A 23,312-nucleotide genomic window follows, 5' to 3' on the forward strand; every position below is an offset into this window, starting at 1 on the left:
TATTCCGAGTGACAGTTGTCCAGGATGGCACAGCGCCCTTCCTTAAATTCACATATTGCTAATCTTCACTGTAGGTTTATAAAAGATTGTCCTCAGTAATTGAGGGACACAGTAACATAATTGCACACTATTGAAAGTGGACTCCTTCTTAGAGATAATCTGGTAACAGAGACCCGGAGATTTGTCCCAAACCAGGAAGACAAGAAGAGCTGTTCCCTTTGGTAATCATTTATCAGGCAGTAGCTTTCACTATGGGGACTCGCGGAGAGTGTCGGAGATGTACAGTCATTCCCCTAACTTTCAACGTTTACACAACTCAGGACACACTCTAGGAAGGAATTCAATGATTCTCCTCTGGGTGGAGGTATTACTAGGTTCTAAAGCCGTGGCAGGCAAGCAGCTACCAACCGCGCTAAGTTCAAAGCTGCCCGAGAACTCGCCCAGAGTTAAGTCAGGGAAAAGAGACGCCTGGAAACAAACGCGCCTTCTCCCCTGCCCCAGGTGTGCTAAAGGAGGATGCCGCAGATCCCTAACTGGCTCGGCCTTGGAGCGAACGCTGGGTGCCTGCGATGGAAAGTCGCTCTTCTCGGCGAGAATGGCCGAACCCCCAAACTTCAGGGACGCCGCTCGGGGTAACTTCTCTCCACTCATTTGCGATCAGATGAGAGGAAAGTAAAGCCCTTCCAACGTCACCCCCAGCCGGCGCGCGGCAGCTGAGCCCCAGCGGGGGCGGGGTCCGCCGGGTGCCCCTCCGCCCGAGCCTGTGCGCTTCCAGGTCCTCCTCCTCCGCGCGGTCACTGGCTGCATCTCCGCGGCCCCGGCACAATAGAGGCTCCGCCCTCCTTCCGCGCGAGCTCTCCGCGGCTCCCTAGCCCAGCAGCCCTCGCCCAGCAGCCCTCACCGCCCGCGCCGCCACCGCCTCTGCCCTCCCCGTGTCCGGTCCCCGTGCGCCCCGAGGCTCCCCGCCGCCCCCCGCCGCCCGTCCCGGCGCGCACCGCGAGCGTCTGTCCGAACGCCTTCCAGCCACCTGAGCCCTCTTGCGGGCAACGCGCTCAGCTAGCCCGTGCCCGCCTCCACCTTCCTCGACATCCCCTCTTCCCTGCGTCCGGCTCTCCACTGGGGCTGCACAGTCGAGGGCTGCTCGCGTCGGGAAGGAGATGCCCAGAGTCTCTGGGGCGCACCCTCCCGTCCCGCTCAGCCGCACCCAGCTTTAGAAGGTGCTCTGAGCAGCCACTTTCGGGCTCTAGCTAGGACACCCTCTCGCAGAAGTCCTTGCCGAGACTCCCCGCCCCAGCCATTCTCTCGAGGTGCTGAGGACCCTCTTATCGCGCCCCTCATGGCCAAGCCTCGGCTGCTAGTTCTCTACTTCGTTCTGATTGTGGTTCCGGCCTGGGTGTCCAGCATTGTTCCCACAGGGACAAGCGAGCCCCCAGATGCGCAGAGAGTGGCGCCTACGGAGGACGAGACTCTGCAAAACGAGGCGGACAACCAGGAGAACGTTTTATCTCAGGTAGGCTGCCGAGTGCCACGACCGCCCTTCTTGCCCTGGATGGTGGTGAGAGCCGGAAGCTGGTCCTTGCTGAAGTGTTTGAGGGCAGCTGTTTTTCCTTCCATTACCAATGGAAAGGGCATTTGATTTTCATGTATCAGAATATTTTCTTAATGGAAGGATGTAGGTTCTTCTCTCAAAATCATAGGGTCTTTAAAGGTCATCAAATCAGGAGAAAGGAGAGGTGAAGGAAGGGAAGATGCCGCTCGACTTCTTGAGAAGAAAGAAAAAAAGTTGTTTTTGGTTTCAGGGTTGTGAAAAGTATCTCTTGTCTATGTGGCTGTTTGTCAGAATTGGAATGTGAAAACAGGCGGATATGTTGACCAGGAGGCAGATGGCATATCCCATCGGGAGATACTTTATGGCAGAGGGTGGGACACCAGGCGGGAGTATGGGGTGAAGTCAGAACAGAAGCATGTGTGATGAATGTGAGGTGACCCCCAAACAGAGAGATTGAGAACATGACAGAGTGTATTGGGAGGGGAGGGTGGGAATGCAGATTCAGGCAGCTAGGGCAGACTGTCAGTGGGGGCCCGGGTAACCCATGATAGTGATGGGCTTTGTAAAGTGTCTGTTTACCAAGTACTTAAACTTGATTTTTCTGACTCAATCTTCAAAACACCCTAATACCCATCTATAGATAAAGACCGTAAGAGATACATGGGTAAGCCGGGCGCAGTGGCTCACGCCTGTAATCCCAGCACTTTGGGAGGCCGAGGCGGACAGATCACGAGGTCAGGAGTTCAAGACCAGCCTGGCTAATATGTTGAAACCCCATCTCTACTAAAAATACAAAAATTAGCCAGATGTGGTGGCAGGCACTTGTAGTGCCAGCTACTCAGGAGGCTGAGGCAGGAGAATTGCTTGAACCCGGGAGGCGGAGGTTGCAGTAAGCAGAGATCACGCCACTGCACTCCAGCCTGAGTGAGAGAGTGAGACTCCATCTCAAAAAAAAAAAAAAAAAAAGTGATACATGGGTAGAGCCAGGGCTTCTGACAGTCTTCAGCCCAGATCTCATTTCTGTAAGGGGTAGTCCTCTCTGGAGTGTTTATTTCGTGCTCTCCAGAGCTGGCATGATGACGTGTGGTGAGTGTCACCAGAATCCTCAGAATGGGGGATGTCTGAGAAAGGATCCTCCAGCGCTGCCTGTACCTTCACCTCCACCAAGCCCTAGGAATGGGCCTTGTCTCCTTCCTGTAGAGAGAATAATCAGCTGCACTTAGGGATTTATCAAACACTAGCCTCCTCACTCTTCCTTTAATAATGATGCTAATGTGTGCCCTCTGCCCACCCATTACCTCCCACTGACCCCTAAATCGAAAAGACATAAAAATCTCTCACACTGGAGCTCTGGAACACTATCAACAAAAACTTGCCTGAAACTTGAGCCTCCTGTAAGGAAGGAATCCACCCAGGGTTCTCAGAGCAGGGTTATGTAGGAATCCAGGCAGAGTTTCAGAGAGTAGACAGCCACAATTTACTATCAGCCCGTAAAGAACAGCCGCTTAAGTCACCCTTAACTACACCACCTTCTTCCACTGATCCATTCTGTGTTTGACAACAGCCCTAAAGCAAATATTAGTATTAGAAGAAACCCAATCTTTGCAAGGAAAACATTACAAGTCTTCTTCCCTCCCAGACAGCATCCCAAGGAACATTTCTACTCTAACAAGCTCAATGCTTGCCTGCTGAAATCATTAGTCAAATGAAGGGAATCCTTCTGCCTGCCTAGGAAGGGAGCCCTGGCTTTGGGGATGTAGGGCCTTTTGGAGAGGATTGGGAGAGAAGAGCCTTTTCCCAGCAAGTGCCCAGAGTTGGCGCTCCAGAAAGCCTACTGTCGCATGTTTTCCTGCCTGGGGAGGCTGGCAGGGGCAAGTGCCCAGAAGGAAATGTTTAGCATTGCAAAAGCAGCAAGTGCTGCCAGTTTGCTTTCCTGGATTTAGCCTGGGGTTTGGGTTCAGAAGCATGAACTCGTAGACTGAGTAAACTTTACTGACTTCTGGACCTGTCTCTTTCCTCTCAATTCCCTTTCTCCACATCTAACCCATCCTTCAAGGCCAAGATTAAATGCCACTCCTCCAAGGAGTCTTCCCTGGCTTCCAGTTGGAGCCGCTCTCAGCTCCCACTGCCCTTTCTCTCTGCCTCTTCGGGGGCACTTATCACTCTGTACTCTGTATGACTGCTATTTCTATGCCTCCTGCACTGTAGGCTTCTTGAGAGCAGGCTCTCCATCTGGCCCATCTCTTTATCCTTCACAGCACCTCACAGTCCTTAGTAGGCACTCCATAAATGTTGAATAAATGAATGAGAGATGCCAGTAGTCTTCAAACTTGAATACCAACTTTTCAATCTCTCTAATTTCTTCTTTTCGTTTTTACACTTAAACCTGGATTCTGACTGGGCGCGATGTCTCACGCCTGTAATCCCAGCACTTTGGGAGGCCAGGGCAGGTGGATCACTTAGGGTCAGGAGTTCAAGACCAGCCTGGCAAACATGGTGAAACTGAAAATACAAAATTAGCTGGGCATGGTAGCGTGCACCTGTAATCCCAGCTACTTGGAAGGCTGAGGCAGGAGAATCACTTGAACCTGGGAGGTGGAGGTTGCAGTGAGCTGAGATCATGCCACTGCACTCCAGTCTGGGCAACAGAGTGAGACTCTGTCTCAAAAAAAAAAAAAAAAAGAAAGAAAGAAAGAAAGAAAAGAAAGCCTAAACCTGGATTGTAGTAGAAGGCAAAGGCTATTGGACAAATGACAGGGCTCATCTGTTTTTTCCTTTAAATAATGAAAGGCTAAGGCCCCATGAGAAAGGCACAGCTTTCCAAGACAAACGAAGAGAGCTGAACTCTGAATGCCTTCAAGGAAATGTCAGAGTCAGCAAACTGCATCTCAGTGACCTATTGGCTCCGTGGTTCAGAGTTGTCTGAGGTCTCTGACTAGTGCAGGACTTTTGACTAAGTAAATGGAGAGCCTCCTTCTGGAGGCTGACTGACACCTGTGTTTGCATGCCCCTAACCCGTTTTCTGTGTGTCTAGTTGCTGGGGGACTATGACAAGGTCAAGGCTATGTCTGAGGGCTCGGACTGTCAGTGCAAGTGTGTGGTGAGACCCCTGGGCCGGGATGCCTGCCAGAGGATCAATGCGGGGGCCTCCAGGAAGGAAGACTTCTATACCGTGGAAACCATCACCTCAGGCTCGTCCTGCAAGTGTGCCTGTGTCGCACCGCCATCGGCCCTCAATCCCTGTGAGGGAGACTTCAGGCTCCAGAAGCTGCGGGAGGCAGACAGCCAGGACTTGAAGGTAGGACCTGGTATGGGGCAATGCCTTGGACGAGAGGGCACTTTTGAGATCCACAAGTCTGGCAGGGCCATGGTTGAAGACTGTAAGCCCTTTGAAGAAGGTCAGGCCTGGTCCCTACAGTGCTGTGTGTGGGTCAAGGTTGATGTCCTAGCAAACTTGTCCTTTTCAGCTCTGGTGTATAAGGGAGATGCTTAAAGCAAAGTGTGCCTGCCCCTCCTTATGGAGCCAGAGAGACTGGGCCTGGGAGCAGCTGCCAGGCCCAGCTGACCAAAAGAACTCAGTGTTCTTCAGGAAAATTGCTGCCACAATTTACTATCAGCCCAGCACACACCCCAAAGGGGCAAAAGAGGCCGGGAGCCTGCTGTAGACTGGGTCATCAAACTGTGATGGTCCATAGGGTAGGGAAGCTCAGGCGCCACTTAGGCAGCCCCATGGGTTGGCTGAGGGTTTCTTCTGATCCTGCACCCACCGCCTTCCCTTGCAGCATGGGGTAGTGGAATGAGCTGGGTTTTGGAGTCAGACAGACTTGGGTTCAAATCATCGTAGTGTGATCCCACTTATTTAACTTGTCTGCCTTCCAGCTCCTTGAATAACACGTGGGAATAATAACATTTACTTGGTGGGGTTATGAGAATCAGTGAGATAACAACTAGGAGGTACTTGGCACAATACCAGACATTCAGCTAGGCATGACCATGTAAATGAATGAATGGATGACTGTGTAAAGCGCTGCTGGCATCTGGCACTCACTCAGTGACTAGTAGTCATTGGTGTCTCTTTCAGCAGAGTAGTGTTTACCAATATCAGGAGTATCTCAGGATTAGGCCAGAGCCACAGCTCTGCCATGGAACAACTTTCTGAACCAAGTGCCACACTCACTCAGTGTAGGATTGGACTCTGGGGGAATTCTGGTACACCGTAAGGCAAAATGCCTATTAGAAATCAGGAAATTATCACCGTACATACTAATAGCCAGCTATCTTTTTATGGCTTCTATCCAGGATTCAGCTCTCTTCCTCTGGTAGGGAGAAAGGAGCTCACCTTCCAAACATGAGTATTTCATACTTGGACTTCTTCATGTGGAAGCTAGGCTCTGAGATAAATGGGGAGTGTAGATTGCAAAAGTGTGGCCCAGGAAGCTTCCAGGAACTGGCCCTCGTCATCTTCCCTCTTTCCCTGCACTCTGCATGCCCTCAGTGCCTCCAGAGCCTCGGCCACCTTCCTCCCAGGGCCTCTGTACTGGCAGTCAGGACAGTACTGATAAAAACTGAGAAGGCTGGGTGCACTATGGCAGCTTGCCATAGAGCAAGAGTCTCAAAGATGAGACGCTGAGTCCTCTTTTAGCCCAGGGTCAGTTTGGCACTTTGTGCTAAGGAGAACCTGTTGATGTCTTTCAGAGCCTTTAGTAGACAATGAAATTGAGTGTTTCAGAAGCATATCCTCAAGGTATTGACACGTAGAGCCACCTTGTTGAGTATTTATAGAATAAAAATACCTGTTATGAGCCAGCTATCTTGGGGAAACAGAGATGAAGGATACATAGACACTGCTTGCTTGTTTTCTTTTTTTAACTTTTATTTTAGGTTCAGGGGTACATGCGCAGGTTTGTTATAGAGGTAAACTCACGTCACGGGAGTTTGTTGTACAGATTATTTTGTCACCCAGCTACTAAGCCTAGTACCTAATAGTTATTTTTTCTGCTCCTCTCCCTCTTCCTACCCTCCACCCTCAAGCAGGCCTTAGAGTCTGTTGTTCCCGTCTTTGTGTCTATGAGTTCTCATCATTTAGCTCCCACCTATAAGTGAGAACATGTGGTATTTGGTTTTCTGTTCCTGTGTTAGTTTGCTAAGGATAATGGCCTCCAGCTCCATCCATGTTCCCATAAAAGACGTGATCTCATTTTTTTCATGGCTGCATGGTATTCCATGGTATATACATACTGCATTTTCTTTATCCAGCCTGTTATTGGCGTGCATTTAGGCTGATTCCATGTCTTCGCTATTGAGACACTACTTTCAAGGAGCTCACAGTCTAGTAGGAAAGACAGCTGTCAATGCAACTGACAAATTTCACAAAAGATGTATAAGCGGTTTGTGAAGAGGTCTAGACCTCAAGTTTACTTGTTCTTGTAGGAATCTCCCATTTTCTTACCCAAACATTTCAGAAGGCAGAATGCACATACACCATTGTGCTTGCCTACGTCCCTGCCTTCACAAATGTGTTTCTCACGGCAACCTCTCAATTCCTGGCTACTGGCTTCCTGTCGAGCCCCCAGCACGCAGATCTGAAAGGAAACTCTGCCCTGCGTCTGTCTGCCCCAGCCCTGGACTAACCCCTTGCCTTGTTTCATAGCTCTCCACAATCATAGACATGTTGGAAGGAGCGTTCTATGGCCTGGATCTCCTGAAGCTACATTCAGTCACCACCAAACTGGTGGGGCGAGTGGATAAACTGGAGGAGGTAAGGAAGATTCTGGTTTCCATATCTTTTTCTTGATTGAGCCCAAAAGCGTATCAAACATCCCACAGTAAATTTTCAGCTAGCACATGCACTGACTAGACTTAACCCATCCTATTCTATGAAAGGGAAAATATACATAAAAGATTCATTCAAAATTATGCCAAATTGTTGGTGACAAAGAAAATCAGTTAAGTAGAAATGCCAATACTGTACCTTCTTTTTTTCATCTATAAAATCCTCTTAATCATATAACCAATGTCTTTCCATTTTTGCCTTGACTTCCAGGGACCTCAGAACTCAATGAACTACAAAGGTACAATAAGCATCTAACCTCCAGTTTTAAGGTGGAGTCATCTCCTTCCTTCGTATATGATTCCTAACTTCTCTAACTGTTCTGGTGCATACTCCTGTATTTATGTGTGTGAGTCCATCTGAAATTCATTTTAGAGGAAGGAGACATAAAAGTGATTACTAATAAGTAATGTTCCCTACTCAGCATTCAGGCTGGTCATGCCCAGGATGAATGGACGAGTCATGCAATTTTCATAGACAAAGACACCATACTATTCTGACTGGGCCCTGGGAGTTGTATAGGTGGTGCTGTGGTTTTCATCTAGTGGTTTGTGAAGGGAGCTGGGAGTTGTTACAGATACTGTAATAATGTTGACAGTGCTTGTTGCTGTGATGCCTTAACATATAGATGAGAAATCATTTAGTCACCCAAAAAGTAACTAACGATCATTATTCAATCTTATTGGTAAGAAACTTTATGGATATGTTTCATTGACTCGCATCTGGTTCTTGGACTGATACTTGAAACAGTGACTCAAAGAGCTGCTGCTCTGAGTGGAAATCTATTTCTTTAATGTTTACAGCATTACTGTAAGTGGTAAATTTAATACCACAATGACTGTAAACATATCAATATTCCTTATGAAAAAGTGGACTTTTGGGGGGCTGTCATGAAAGAGCTAAGGTTCTTTGATCTATGATTAGTAGATGTAGTGGTTTGTGGCAGAAAGAGCAGCAGGATCAGAGTCAGGACAGGGTGAGTTCCTTACTCTTTGTTTGTGCTGCCAAGCAGCCATGTCCTACCTTCTCCATCTGGACAGTGAGAATAGTACACTGCCTACTCCATATGATTGCTGAGAGGATACAAAGTACACTCACTAATCAGTATGAAAATGCTTTGAAATGGTTAAATTAAACAAGGCTCTGACCATGGAGAGATTGAGGACAAACATTCCTACATTACTTTGCCAGGAGAGCTGGCACAAAGATGATGAAACATTGAAGTTACAAGGATTAGTTTCAACACACTCCTTCCACTCCTTAAAATTTTCCCGGAAAGTGAACACCAGTTCCTTTTCCACCCGCCCTTGGGCTTAGCTCCTCCAATGCTATGATGAGATGTTTTCTGAATATGGCTCTTGGCTCTGGGAGGGTTGGTAGGTCCTTAATCACATCAGATATGAGGTCTGATGAGAGGGGTCAGGGTTTTGGATCCTGAGATTTGTAGACAGATCAGAGTGGCCAACAGAACCACATCAGCCTCCTCCTCGCTGTCTACCACTCTCTTAAAGGGGTTCTCTCAAAGAACTAGGACCCTGGGCATCTTGAGTCTCTCCTTCCTCAATGTTAACAGCCAGAACGATGACATTGTGGATAGTCAGCACCATCCCACTACTAATGGACTTCATGCAGACTTCGGACTCTTCCTCCTAGTTAAAACCACTTTCTGGTTCTTTCAGATACATTCAAAAGGAATTAAACCAAGGTCCAATATTGGGAAGTGCCTCTGTTTTCCTAGGCCCCCAGAACCATCCAAATGTGCAATGCCCCTTTAAGAAAAGGATTGCTCTTCTATAGGAACAGGAGCGACAGCAACCTCTTCTGCTTTTACCTGACCTTGGCAGCCAAACAGTTGCCATTCTGCCTGGAGAACACAGCTTGAGAAAGCTAGATCTGGGGGGAGAGTACAGTGCTCTGGAGGCCAAGGTCAGGTGCTCAGCCTCTGAGAAGGCCAGTGGGCTGGGCTTGTCCAAGGACCACAGTCTTGTTACAGCCTTGTCCAGCAGCTGAGCCCTCCTTGCTCAGGAGGGAGTATGGGTGAATTTGATGCAATACCAGTGCCCCAGCAGGGTGGTATCATCTATACAGTCACACAGTAACCTAGTTTTTGCAAAAAAATGTTTTAGTTACATCAATGAGAGTATCTCCTTGCCAAAACTGTGGTATGTTTAGTAGCAAAGATTGGATCTTAATAATAATAATCCCTTACATTTGTATAGCATATTACGTTCTGTAAAGCGTTCCGTATACATTTAACCCATTTATTCCTGGGTAATGTGAGAGCCAAGGAAATTAGGTGACTTGACCAAGATCACAGTGCTAGGAAGTACAGGGCCTTCTGGTTCCTGGTCCAGGGCTCTTTCTAATCAACCCTGTAAGTTTCTTCAAATCATTGCCATCTGTCCTGTAAGCATCAGTTTTTCTTAACAGGAACTTCAAACGATAGCTCTTCCAAGGGAATTTCTAGGCAGAACTGTGACTCTATCCCATAGACCCATTAAATAGGATTAAAGTTGAATTCAGGAAGGAGGTTTCCCCAAACCAGCCTAAGGTGATAGGGTGCTGAAGTGTGACAGTAGTCTTCAGACGGGTCTGGGCCCCTGTACCCAAACAGTGGAGCACTGTATTTGCTTGAGTTTGTCTCAAGGCTCATGCGAGCTGACTGTCTGGAGTCTGCAGTAATTGAAAAGGCAGAATGTTGGGTAAATTGAAAAAACACTCCCTCTCCAGCTCGGTTCTGCAGGAGGAATGGAAGTTAAATTCTGCTCCTGGTCCTTGAATATTCTTGAATCCCAACGGGAGCTCTTTGGAGGTCAGACAAAACAAAAAAGGGGTCAGATTGGAGAGGCATTTTGCCCAGAGTAAGATCAATGGTTGGCAGTATAAGCAAGCACACATTTATGGGATATAGCCACAGTTCCACCTTGAGTATATAGGAGGAGGTAGGAATGGAAACTTCATTTGCAGATGAAAGAGGAAGGAAGGAGAGAGAAATGGAATCTCAACTATTTTGAGTTTACCTTTTGGTAAAATCAGCTCTGGGAGCAGCTCTGCTTAGTGGAATGATTTTGGGTAAGCTTTTGTTTTAAATACTGAAAAATGACACATGCATAGAAAAGTGTATAAACAATGAATATAGTTTAACAAATTACTATGAACAAAATGCCTATGTAACCACCAACCAGCTCAAGAAACAGACCAATTTTAATACCCCAAAAGGCCCCCATATGCTCTCTCCTACTCATACCCTTCCCTCAAGGGAACCTTTATCCTTACTTTTATGTTAATCATCTTCCTTGTTTTTCTTTATAGTTTCGTCATTTAAGGATGCGTCCCTAAATGTAATAGTTTTGCCTTTTTTGAATGTTAAATACATAGAATCCTACAGAAGTGTGTGTGTGTGTATGTGTGTGTGTTGGGCTTTTTTCACTCAACTTTATATTTTTAATATTTACCTATGTTGTTTTTGTGTCTTGTGGTTCATTCATTTTTATTGCTGTGTAGTATTCTATTGTATGAATATACTACAATTTATCTGTTCTCCTGATGACGGATATGTGGATTGTTTCCAGTTTCTGAATGCATAAATCAGAATAGCCCTATGGACATTCCTGTACATGAACATCCCTGTGCATGTACCCTGGTGTGTGTGTGCCTGCATTTCTCTATGGTACATTAGATAAGTGGAACTAGAAGATAAGCGTTAGTTATGCTTATCTTCAACTTCAGGAGATATTGCCAAACTGTTTTTCAAAGTGGTAGTATAAGTTTACATTCCCTCCAGCAGGGTATAAAAGTTCTACACCCATCCTCACCAACACTTGGTATTGTCAGACTTTCTAGTTTTTGTCAATTTGGAGGCTGTAACTTAGTAGGGTCATTTCACTGTGTTCTAGAAACTTAACTCCAAAAATATCTTTGCAGTTCACTGGGGGAGGTCTGAAACCTCATAAACCAGTTTTAGAACTGCTCCAGGAATAAGAAACACTCAAGGTGGTCAGCAGTCCAACATAGACCCCAGCTGACCTCTCTTCCCTGTGAGTGGCCAGGAAGGGGAAGGGCATGCAGGAAGTGTGGGTACATGTTGGAGTTGAGGGGTAGGTTGGCACAGAACATAAGTATCTGAAGAGATAGGAGTTAAAAGTCTAAAAAGAAAACCTGTAACTTCCAAAGGCAAAGGCAAGCCCTGTTCATTGCATACAGAGCTGGCAGTGGCACTCACTCAGCTCAAGAAAAGACTTCATCTGAGCTCCGAGTGCACTTAGAGACCCACAGACTGGTAGGCTGCCCAGAACTAAAGGTGGATTCTGAAGGCAGCAGGACTAGAGGCATGGTGTTTAACCTCTAGCAGCACATACTGCTTCCAGGGGCAGATTTATTCCTAAAGTGGAGAAAAAGACAAACAGAGGGACAGATCATTAAAATAATCTTCCAGCATCAAGGCTTTAGTTGGTTTCAGTCATTTCTGTAAAATTTGCAAATTTTATGAATAAATGTCCCACCCCCACCTTGCTGCAGGATACCTGTAAGTGTTTATAAGTGCTTGAAATGCTTGTGTACACATGTGCCTTTGTATATGTGTGGGTGCATAGCCCATGCTCTTAAAATTGATGCATGCCTGCAAGCTTTCCATAGTGTGATTTCTGCTTTGTCCCTTCTGGTGCGTGTGTCTCTTTCCTTTTTCTCGAATCTACCTGCTGGAATTTGCAAACCACACCCAAGAGCATAGATGGCACCAGGGAACCTTGTGTCCCAGCTGAAGCCTTTTCTCCTGATAATGTTGCCTCCAAGGAAGATTTAAGTCCATGATGGATTTACCAGACCCAGAACTGGCCCACTTCCCAGAATGTACTGGCACAGGCATTGCTGAGGGCTTCTGCCTCACACCTAAACCTTTGGTGGCTTTTGTGTTTCTGGACTGAAAGGCATGATCAAAGAAGCATTCCTGACCCTGGGGGATATATCTTTTCACCAGCTAATAGGAAAACGTAATTTTCATCTGTGCAGACTTGGCTGTGAGTTGGGGGAGCCGTCTCTTTCCAAGCCCCCCCTTTCCTTCCACCCTCCACCCCTGTCGAGACACCCCCAGGGCTCACTCTCCTGATCAAATCTGCTCTTTCTGAGGGGTTTGCTGTAAGTCATTTCACTCTTCTTCCTCAAGTGAAGACTTGGAGAGGGGCATTGCTTACCCGGCCTGACTTCAGTGTCCTCGTATGTGAAAAGGCAGAGGGTCAAAGTTAATGTTTCTAAGATATATTTCAGCCTAACGCTATTTAATTCAATTTACATCTTAATATGAGTTAAAGCCAATATATTACCTCTCCCGGGGTTGTATATACTTCAAATCTAATTTGCCATTGTGGGATATAAAGTTTTCTTCTTGGCTAAAGAGACTTACAGTACGAGTGTCAGCCCTCCATCTGTCGGCCTAGGAACAGTTTAGAGCTGCCAGGATGTGCAGGCGTGCATGGCTCGAGTGGCCCTATTTTAAGGGGTAAGGTTACCCCTAATATAGAAATTCATCACCAGAGGCCTGGGACTTCTTGCTGTTGCCTTGTTTGACTTTCCTTCCAGGACCTGGACTTCATAAGGGCAAGCTGGGTCAAGTCATCTTTGTTTCCCAGGCCCTGGTCCAGCACCTGATGTGGGACGGATGCTCCACAGCTGTTTGGTTGGATGAATGTTCAATGGGGCAGCTGGTGGCTCCCTGAACCCAGGCCTGCCTGTCTGTCCCATCAGCTGTGGTCGAAGGGATTAGGCCACGGCCTGCCTGTCCTGCCGTCAGGAGCGCCGGCTGTTTCCAGCTGTTCTCTTCCCCAGCTCTCTTACCAGGGACTAGGAGACAGCTGTCAGCTGGGGTGGCTGTCCCAGGCCATCTGGTCCTAGCTGTCTCCTTGAGAGTGCAAAGGTTGAGCATGGTGAGCTGATGGGAACTACGAGCCCTCCCCGCTTGGGTCCAGTTACCCTCACACTTGCTCAGTTCACTCCCACGAGAAACTATGTCCCATCTGCCCTTGGGCTTGCTGTCTGTATCTTAGCCCTGTGCATATCCAGCTATCTGCCAGGGAATCCTGATGCCCACAGGACCTACCAGGCAGCCTCCCAGGCAGCCTCCTTAGATGTGGCTGTGTGCACCTGCTGTGTGACTTGGGGCCAGGGTTTGGCCCACCTGCAGTCTGGCTTCGTCTACTCCCACAGGTGTCTAGTGTGTCTCTCTACAGCACACCAGCCTTGGGTTCTTACCTTCCTCCCCATGCCAGCCGTACCAAACCCCAGCTTCCCTTTCCTTTTCCACCTGCATGTCTGCTATGGAGACCCTAAGGGTCCCTCCCACTCCAGCTTCACCCACATGCTTCAAGCCCGATTTCTGTGCCCAGCACTGTACCACATGCAGCCCCTTATCCGTCTCCATGCCAAGCCTGGGTGAGGTAGGTGTCATCATTCCTTCTTTTTCCGCCTGGGGCCTAGAGAGGTTTCATCCCTTGCCCTGTGTGGTTATATAAGCAGGCCATGACTGTGGTGTGGGTTTACACCTGATCTCCAGAGCCAGCACCCTCTCCCCACCCACACCCCTGTCCCTGGTTCTATTTGTAAAAACGAGACCACAGAGAACTGTCAGAGTTCTGCCCCATGGTCATCTTTCCCCTGGTCCCAAGGTTTTGGCTTAAGACACTACACAGTCTCACCCAGGCATACGCACACGTGTCTAAGAGCTGGACAAGGTCAGGATACGGTCTGTGTCCTTCATACCCATTCCACTGGTATACACATCTGGTTGTGCTGGCCCTCCATGTCTTGTCAAAACACCAGCCATGCTGACTAGGGCTGACTGATGGCTGTACCCCTAACTCCACCTGCATCCGGTTCCCCTTTGCCAAGGGTCCCTGCCTTGTTTGCATGTTCTCTTCCCTCTGGTGTGTGTGCATCTGGCTGAAGTCAGCAGTGGACACCTGTTCCCATCTGGCAGTGTGGCACCAGTGGACACCTGTTCCCACCAGGCACCCTCCAGTGCCCAACTGCATACCTCTCCTGCACATGGCACTTGTTCTATGAACACCTCTCAGTTTCTTGGCTCTGCCTGGCCCAAGGAATCATGATGACAAAGTTCCCAAATCTTTCATTGCCACAGTTGGCTGTGTCCAGCCTTCTGTCTGAGCCCTCTATCTATCTGCTCTTTCTCCCTCTTCCCTTCCCTCTTCTTCAGTGTGCCAGGATCCTTGGCAGGGGCCATAAATACACTTGCTTCTGCCAGATAGACACGATTCCCACCTCCTCTACCACATTGCCAGCACTGCCCACGAGCCAAGTTACACACACCAGAAATGTCATGGTTGCAGCTGTCCCAGGGGAAAGAGCCTGAGGCATGAGGTCATGGGGTTCACCTATCTCCCAGGGCAGAATCGAGGGTACCCTGTGCAGGTGGCATCCCCTGCATCTCCTGAGAATCGCCTCACCAAAGTCCTTTGCTGTGAGGAGCGCGGAGTCCCAGGGAGAGGTGGGGAGTTGTTGAGGGCCAGCACCCCTGGGTTGGAGGTGGCTGACTGGGGGTGGCCAAGGAGGGGCAGCTGTGGCTGCTGCCCTGGGGGACACCAGCTGGCTCAGCCCTGCAGGCCAATGGGGTGATGCCACCGCCAGCCTCTTGTTTATTCAGGCGGCTGGCGGGCTTTGCCATTCCCATGAGGGGAATAAACTGTACTGCTCCTCTGGGTTCTCAGGGGCAGGCTTGCCTAAAACCCTCCTCTGTGGAAATGCAGAATAATGGCTCCTCACTGACACCCAAAAGGGGATGGGAGACTATAAATCAATGTGAAGGGGGACTCCCTAGGGCCCTAGAAACCCTAAGACCGGCGGAGGGGGGCACCCTTTGCCTCACAGTGAGTGTCCACACCCACTGATGCACAGTGTTTAGGAATCTAGTGAGATCTTCCATCAAATAATAAGGATACTTAGGCCTAGCCAGCCAGTCCACCCAGAGGTGTCAGCACCTTTAGTAGAGTCCTAGGGCCAGTGCTGAGCTGCAGGTGTGGACACTCCTCAGTCCGCTCCTCAGAGAAGCCTATCGACCTAGCTGAGGAGTCAGTGCCTGCATCTGTCACATCACCCTGGCAGAGTTTCTGCAGAGCACTTTTCACTAGTTGATACTTTCTTGTCTATTTCTTTGTCTATTGCCTACTTCCCCCTCATGGAGGGTGACCTTCACTGGGGTAGGATCCCAGTGGCCTTGCTCACGCTTGAACCCTCAGTGCAGCACTGAGCACGTGAACGCCTTAATAAAAAGGTGACACATTGAATCCCTGCACCTGCTGGGCTTGGTGATCTGTCTTAGGCTATGAAAGCTACAGGAGGGGCATCCACAGGTGTTGCTCTCAGCAGGTGCTGATGGATTACAGAAATGCTTGAATCCCACTAAGGGGCCAGGAACTTTTCCCGTCAGTCCCAGAAAGAACTCAGCTCCTATAAAACAGCCCTTCTCACACATTTCTGTCCGCTTTTCAAGCAGCTGTGCCCCAAGCCTTTCTCCACTTAAGGCGGTGCTTCTCAAACTTTCATGTGTACGCAGAGTGTCTGGGGATCTTGTTAAAATACAGATTCTGATTCGGCAGGTCTGAGTGGGCCTGGGAATCTGCATTTCTAACAAGCTCCTTTGTGATGCTGATGCTGCTGAACTCTGCACCACACTTTAAATAGTGAGGATTTATGAGAGTCCAACATTTCTGTATTTCTCAGCATCTATGCATATCCTGTCATGTATCCTGAACCCAAACTCTAAGTATTCTCCGGCTTTTTGACATGCTTGGTGCTGCTGAGAGCTGTCTGTGTGCTGGGATCCTCTCTTGGTGTTCTTAGTGATCCAGCAGGTGAGCTAAAGAAGCAAGGGCCAGGGGGCCGGGTGCTGGCTCCTCTCTGCCACTTTTTTGTAGTGACCTTGAGCAAGTCACATTCTTGCTCTGGGCCTCAGTTTCCTCTCTGTGAAATGAGAGGTTAGGCATGAGTTCTTGGGTCCATTCCAGCTGTAACATTCTATGAAAAATAACAGCCACTTAGTCTGATATGTTTCATGCACATGCGTATATATTAACTCACTTAATCCTCCTAACAACCTATAGGAAAAGTGCTAGTATTATCCCCATTTTACAGATGAGAACCTGAAGCAGGGGTGTTTCAGTAATGTGTCTGAGATCTCAGATCTAGCAATAGCAGCATGGAGGGGCGAACCGGTTTCCTTCAAAATCCATGCTCTTACCCATTACACTTGACCTCCTGATAGATAACACCTATCGGGCGTGACTGTGCACCCGGGAAGATCACTCATTCTGGGCATTCTTAAAACAAGATATCTTTCTCATGGAATTTAGCTCTCACAGTTAATTCTGTGCAATTTAGAGAGGCTGGCTTAGCCTAAGTGCCATGGAACACACTGGGCCCTTCCAGCGCTCAGGATCTGGCATGTGATGAAATGCCATAAGAATGGCATGGCTGATGGTTCGGGAGCCAGGTTCATTTAACAAACACCTATGGGGTTTCTCTGGGCAGCCCCTGTAGAAGCCTCTGGAGCTGCGGTGTCTGGGTGTCACTGCCTGGATATGCTCACCTCCCCTGGCTCTGAGCCACTGGGACTTCCCTCTAGGATGTTAGTAGCATCCCACCAGGCTGCAGAGTTGTGCCTGGCAATGTCAGCTTTTACACTTCCTGTGTCTGTTTGTTAAAGAAAGATGGAAAGCAAACACATCCTCTATTTTACATCATTGCTTCCTCAATCGCATAAAGAGGGCCCAAAGGAGAACATCACATTTAAAAACGTAGATGCTCATGGAAACTTTAGTATGAGGGCCAAAGTTGGATCCCAATGTAGTCAAATCTCTTTAAAAAATAACTAGAGGAAAAGGGACACCTCTAAGGCTGTCGACAACTTTCCTTGATTTAAATCCCATTCAGTGTTCACCTTCTCTAGGAAGCTACCTGGGACGCCTCCACTGTCCTCCTGCTCTGAACTCAGGAAACCTCACATTTGGCATTTATAGAACCTGACATGACATGGTTTGTCCGTCTCCAGTTACAGTTGCCATCTCTCCCACCCCATCCAGGTCCAGAACCCCAAGGATACTTACAGCCTTTCTTTCTGTAGCACTACACTTAGACACTCAAGAGGTACTCACCAGTGTTGGTTGACTGAAATGTAGCCTTGACCCTCTCTGATATGAACCAGGTCTGGAACATGGCTAATTTGCCAAGTGAGGGGTCATTTAGTGAAACTATTTTTATGGGTAAATAGGAAAGTTTGAAGCCAGCCTATCAATTTTCTATGTAAATGATGCTTTTAAAGTACCAGGGAATGGTTTGTGCTCATTAAAAAGGCAGAGCAGTTTTTTTTTGTTGTTGTTGTTGTTTTGTTTTGTTTGTTTGGCCACCTCTTCCAAAATTGCTTAGAAAGCCCCTCTTTCATTAACTGAGCTACTGGTTCCCATGTATGGGATGAGAGTGAATGAAATTCTTTAATGTTCTTCAACACTGGGTAAGAGTGGACTATATACAAAGGACAGAAAAAGAACCTGGTGTCCTGGTGGCCCAGAGACTTGGCAGTGTTATTAATAGAAAAGCTCTGGTAGTTTGGGCAGTATTTCCTGTAGTTGGATATCCCAGTGCTGAGCTGCCCTGGAAATACTGCCAGGGGACCTGGTACTGGTGCTCCACCCAGGGCTGGGCACACTCTCTAGCCCCAATCACTTGTTGGATTGGGATTTCTCAGCCTGTCTGTTGTGTCTGTGTGCTCTGAGCGAAGATGGCTGCTAGCTGCCTCCTGCTTGTCTTCAGGGTGCTTTAATGGATCATCTTTTTTTTTCCTTCTCAGGAAGTGTCTAAAAACCTCACCAAGGAAAACGAACAAATCAAAGAGGACATGGAAGAAATTCGAACTGAGATGAATAAGCGAGGCAAAGAAAACTGCTCTGAAAACATCCTAGATAGCATGCCAGACATCCGCTCAGCCCTGCAGAGGGACGCAGCAGCAGCCTACGCCCACCCAGAGGTATAGCCCCAGCCTCCAAGGGCCTCTGATCACAAGCCCTGGGAGCGTGATATCAGCATCTCTCCTCTGCATAGAACTTTTCAGGCTTCAGTCCTTTCACAGAGATGAGCTCACTTCATCCATACAGTAGTTCTGCAGGCTCTGTAGATATGATGAGCAGTTGACTCCCTTTTACGTCACACCGAAGCCCAGAGAGGTTCAGTGATAGTTGAAGCCAGGAATGAAATCTGAGTCTGAGTCCCAGCCCCCACTTTTTTCAAGATCTGATATCCCACCTTTGTGAACATCTCTTGTATTTGTAAATAGGGAAGATATGCATGCTGGATTGTCTGGGACCATCCTGGTTTACTCCTGCTGTCCTGGTATGATTTTCTTTTTTTTTAGACAGGTTCCAGCTCTGTCACCAAGGCTGGAGTGCAGTGTTGTGATCATAGCTCACTGCAGCCTCAAATTCCTGGGCTCAAGTGATCCTCCTGCCTCAGCCTCCTGATTAGCTAGGACTACAGGCACATGCCACCATGCCTGGTAATAAGAATTTTTTTATTTTTTCTAAGTGCAGGGTCTTGTTATGTATTTTTTGTAAATACAGCTGGTCTGGAACTCCTGGCCACAAGCAATCCTCCTGCGTCAGCCTCCCAAATCACTGGGATGACAGGCGTGAGCCACCGTACCTGGCCCTGGTATGGTTATTAATAGCACCCTCGTTTACTCTAAAAAATGCCCCAGTTTGGAAACAAATTATATTCCCTCCCTCCTCATTTTTAGGGGCTTTGTAATTTACTACATATTTTCATCACTATACCATGTGGCTGTCATCACAGCTCTAGAAAAGCAGGCCAGAGAGAAATCAATATCCTCATTTTACAGATAAGGAAACAGATCCAGCTATGGGCATGGTCTCCGTCTCTCAGTTGGGAAGTGGTGGCAGAGGGTCTCAAACCTCTGTTTCTTCCTACCCAGTTGTGTCCCTAGCACAAAGTTACCCATGATCGGATCGCTGCCTAATGTGATTTGAGTGATACCAAAAGACCTCTTTGCTTAAAAATGCCTCCCCATTTGGTGCCTGTTTCTTTTGGCTCCAATTACCACTAAGTTATGTTTATGTACTAATGGTTAAGTGCTACCATTTAATGTATTGGGTTATTTACTGAATTGTTGTCCAAGAAATAGGCATTAATTTGGGAGACAATCCAAAAGGAAGAGGAAGCAGGTAAGTTTTGGTGGCAGGACTTGAAGAGTCTTATTAGCAAGACACATTATTAGCAAGATGGGTCTGGATCAAGTGTTATAAAAGGGGTCATTGGGCAGCCAGGGGATGGCAGCATTTAAGAGAGACTTTGCTCATTTTAACTGGTTACCAGGGGTTGATGGTAGATGGCAGAGTTGTGGCACACTGGTGCCTGGGGAGTGGGTTCCAGGTGGGCCATTGAGGGATCCCTTCGGCTTCGGGGAGTCATTCTGAGTGTGGATTGAGCAGGGCCTGGGACAGCTGGAGCCCCTGAGCTGGTCTGTCTGTATGCTGTGATGTGAAGAACTTTTGGGAAGCATTGCTGTGCAGGACTGTGTTGCCTGGGCCATTAGGAATTGAGATAAGAGAGGCAGGAAGGCTGGGTATGTGGGCTTGAAACTCTTGGGTAGGGCAGTTCATCAAAGGGTGCCAGGCAGGCAGCAGCTGGGTTCGGGGATCTTGGGCACACGTGTTCCAAAGGCAGGACTGCAGGCAGATTGGGGCTTTTGAGGCAACAAGCCCTGAAAAGAATATAGTGCCTCCACCCTCCCCAATATGTAACTCAAAATAAAAATTCCAAACCATGAAATAGATATAAGAAAGGCCAATAATTTTCTGGCTTTGCCCATGATGACTACTTTGGTGCTTTTTTGGAAATATCATATTTCTTCAAAAATTATTTTGATTCTCATTTTTGGGTGTCCCTGACATGCTGGCTACTGAGCAAGTGTTTAGTCTGCTTGGTGGATCATCTCTGAGTGGGTCTGAGCTCATAAACCAAGGAGCCGGAAGACATTTGGGCTGGAAGGGAACTTGAAGTCTCCCACTCATTACACCTGGGCGCAGTGTCTCTTATCTCAGCCCACCTGGCATCAGCGGCTCAGCTGCCCAGTGGAGCCAGGCGTCCCTTTCCCGCTCTGGCTTCCAGCTTCCCAGTCAGCTGAGCTTAAGAATGCATCTGTTGTCTTGATGACACATTATGTGGTATGTTCGGGAACCCAGCTCAGATTTCCTGAGGGCAAACAGCAAACCAAATCAAAAACACCAAACCCTTTTTCTCCTTGCTCAGCAAAGTCCCTTCCCCTCCTCCAGTCCCCATTCATCACGCTGCTGAAGTTAGCACAATCCTTCCCCACCAGGGTGGTGGGGCAGAAAGGGGAAGTGGTGCCGGAGGCCCCAAGACAGGATCTTGCCATCCCTCTCTTTTGTGAACCCCATGCCAAAAAGCGGGTGGAAGGGGCGCTGGGTTTGGTTGTTTATTTTCAGGGTTCCTGTAGACAATGTCAGAGCTTTCTTGGAATGGTGAGTGATAATTTGTTGAGGGCTTCTCTCTAAGATGGTCCTTGCCTGAGGGGTTGGCATGGGGCTCTGGGGGCTGGGTTGGGAGTGGAGAGAGCAGGGTGAGGGTGGAGAGAGCAAGGTAGGAGTAGGAACATTCGACTCCAGGAGCTGAAGTCATACAGCCGACACTTGGATTCACAGAGAAAGGAAATTGAAGCTTGGAGGGGGCCGTGGCCGCCCAGTGCAGCCTGTCGCCAGTGGATCCGAGGAAATTATATGTTCTCTGGCAAGGGCTGTCCATGGTCTTGCTCCATCTCCTTGGCTGGGAGAAAGCACTGCAGTTCCCACCCTTCCCTGAGAGCCTGGAATTAAAGACAGTTCCTGGGGTTTGCGGCGAAGAAATGACAACCTGCTTTTGCAATGCAGAGGGAGACCAGGGTCCGGTAATTAGATGCCCTTCAGCATCTGAGTCACGGGCTGTGGCCAGGGTCTCCTGACAGCCTGCCGAGCAGCTCTTCCCAGTGGGAAATGAGGGATCTCCCAAGTCTGCTGGGTGGGAGCCAGACCATGACCCAGAAGACTAGGGGAGGCAGGCGAGTTTTTGGATGGCAAGCGAGTTAGTCCTGTGGTCACAGCTGCAGGCAGAGGCTTAGTGGAAGGAAGAGGCAGACTCTGAAGGCAGGCAGCCTGGGGCTGACCTGAGTTGTGTGACTTAAGAACTGCCCCTCTCAGCCACTTAACTGATTGACTTTCAACCAAATTACTGAACGACTCTGAGCCTCTGTTTCCTCATCTGTGAAGTGTGGATAATGGTATCTACCTTCCCCATTGTTGTAAGGGTTAAAAATAATACAAAGGGACATGGCCTTAATAGGTGTTCATTAAAATATCATCTCCACCAACCAGATATCCCCTGCAGCTCAGGTGGAGGTTACATCACCAGCAAGAACAGGGAATTGAGGGAGGAGCAAGGAGCAGGAGTTGGGGCTGCCCCAGGCACAGCCGAGCATGTCGGACTGTTTCCCCTGGGCAGACAGGAGAGGCTGGCAGAAGGATGTCCCCTACCTTTCAGGAGTTGGTCACCACTGTGTGATGGGGAGAGAGAGATACACAACCCCATCAGTTGTGCCATCCAGAAGAACGTCTCTTGTCATGAGAAAACAGGCACAGGCTTGGGGGTGTCCTTGGGGGTAATGAGGACTCAGTCCTTTTTCCAGGCCAAATTGTAAAGATCAAAGCAAGAGCCTGGTTTGCTTCTTCCTGTGCAAAAGGAGCACATTGGCCATGGTGGCCAGGTTCCTACAGCCAACATGGAGTGGCTAAAGGCCCTGCCCTGCCTCGGGGCACTGGGCATCTAGGAACACAGGTTTTGTTCCACGTGGGTTCTGCTCTCTGGGTGGCTTCCACCAAGGCCTAGAATTACAAGATTAAAGGGAGCTCACTCACCTCCCCCTGGTTGAGAAGGGACCTCATGGTTCAGGGGGCTGCAGGAAGCCGCCTCTTCATTATTCAGCCACTGGAGTCCTGGGGAGAGCAGGGCTGGGCCACGCTCCTCTCAGGCTCCCGCACTTCTCTGATGGAGCCACCAAAGCAGCTGGACCCACCTGTGGGATGGCCCTGACTTTGAGCACAGTCAGTTCACAGGTCATATGCCCAAGGTCCTTTTCTTTCAAAGGTGGGTGATTATAATCCTGGACAGGGAGTCTGGCTGGACAGACCGACACAGGACCAGAGATCCCGCCACACTGTGGACACAGGGGCTCCTCCTTGGGCAGCAGCTCTGTCGAGGACAGAGTGGTCCATCTACATGATCAGAGCTGTCACAGGGCACTCTCACAGCGCCATCCAGATGCCCAGTCACCGGGCCATGTGAGCATCATTTGTTTTGACAAAATCATATGCCAGTTAGTTACCAATGTAGACGATTCCTTGGGATTTGTTATGATTCAGAAATTCAATTTAACAAATATTAGGGAGCCTCCATCCAGGGGAATCAAAGATGAACAAGAAATGGTCTCTCTTACTTCAGATTCCCATAGTCTACAGAAATAGCAACATCCCTAAATAGTGCCTGTGGAAAGCAGGCTAGGAGAGGTGCTACAGCAGAAGCACAGGCTTATATTCATTAGGACTTGTGTTCAGCTTGGGTAAGAGACCCAAATACAGTGCCTTATTTTGTATTTGTTGTAAATGTTTATTGTTCTTTCACATAAAATAAGCTCTGCAGGCAGGCAGTCCAGGGCTGGCATGATTAGCTCCAAGATGTCGTTAGTGACTTTCATCCTCAAAATCCCCTCATGATCACAAGATGGCTGCTCAGCTCCAGCCATTCTGTCCACATTTCAGTCTAGAGAAATGAGGAAGAGAGCAAAAGATGCCTCCAAGCTGAATCAGCCCC

At 48.4% G+C, this 23,312-nt stretch overlaps 1 protein-coding gene across 3 annotated transcripts in view; it reads left to right on the plus strand.

The window, feature by feature from the left end:
- The first annotated feature begins 283 nt into the window (after positions 1–283).
- OLFML2B (olfactomedin like 2B) overlaps positions 284–23,312 on the plus strand; it is a 41,146-nt gene continuing 18,117 nt past the window's right edge. For all 3 annotated transcript variants that reach the window (XM_030824053.1, XM_012511015.2, XM_003258776.3), the window contains exons 1-4: positions 284–1,510; positions 4,584–4,847; positions 7,200–7,307; positions 18,229–18,405. In XM_030824053.1, the coding sequence (XP_030679913.1) occupies positions 1,337–1,510; positions 4,584–4,847; positions 7,200–7,307; positions 18,229–18,405 (723 nt within the window). In that variant the 5' untranslated portion in view covers positions 284–1,336. The remainder of the gene's footprint in view (positions 1,511–4,583; positions 4,848–7,199; positions 7,308–18,228; positions 18,406–23,312) is intronic.

The sequence above is a fragment of the Nomascus leucogenys genome, chromosome 12 (assembly GCF_006542625.1).
Source record: "Nomascus leucogenys isolate Asia chromosome 12, Asia_NLE_v1, whole genome shotgun sequence".
Lineage (NCBI taxonomy): Eukaryota > Metazoa > Chordata > Mammalia > Primates > Hylobatidae > Nomascus > Nomascus leucogenys.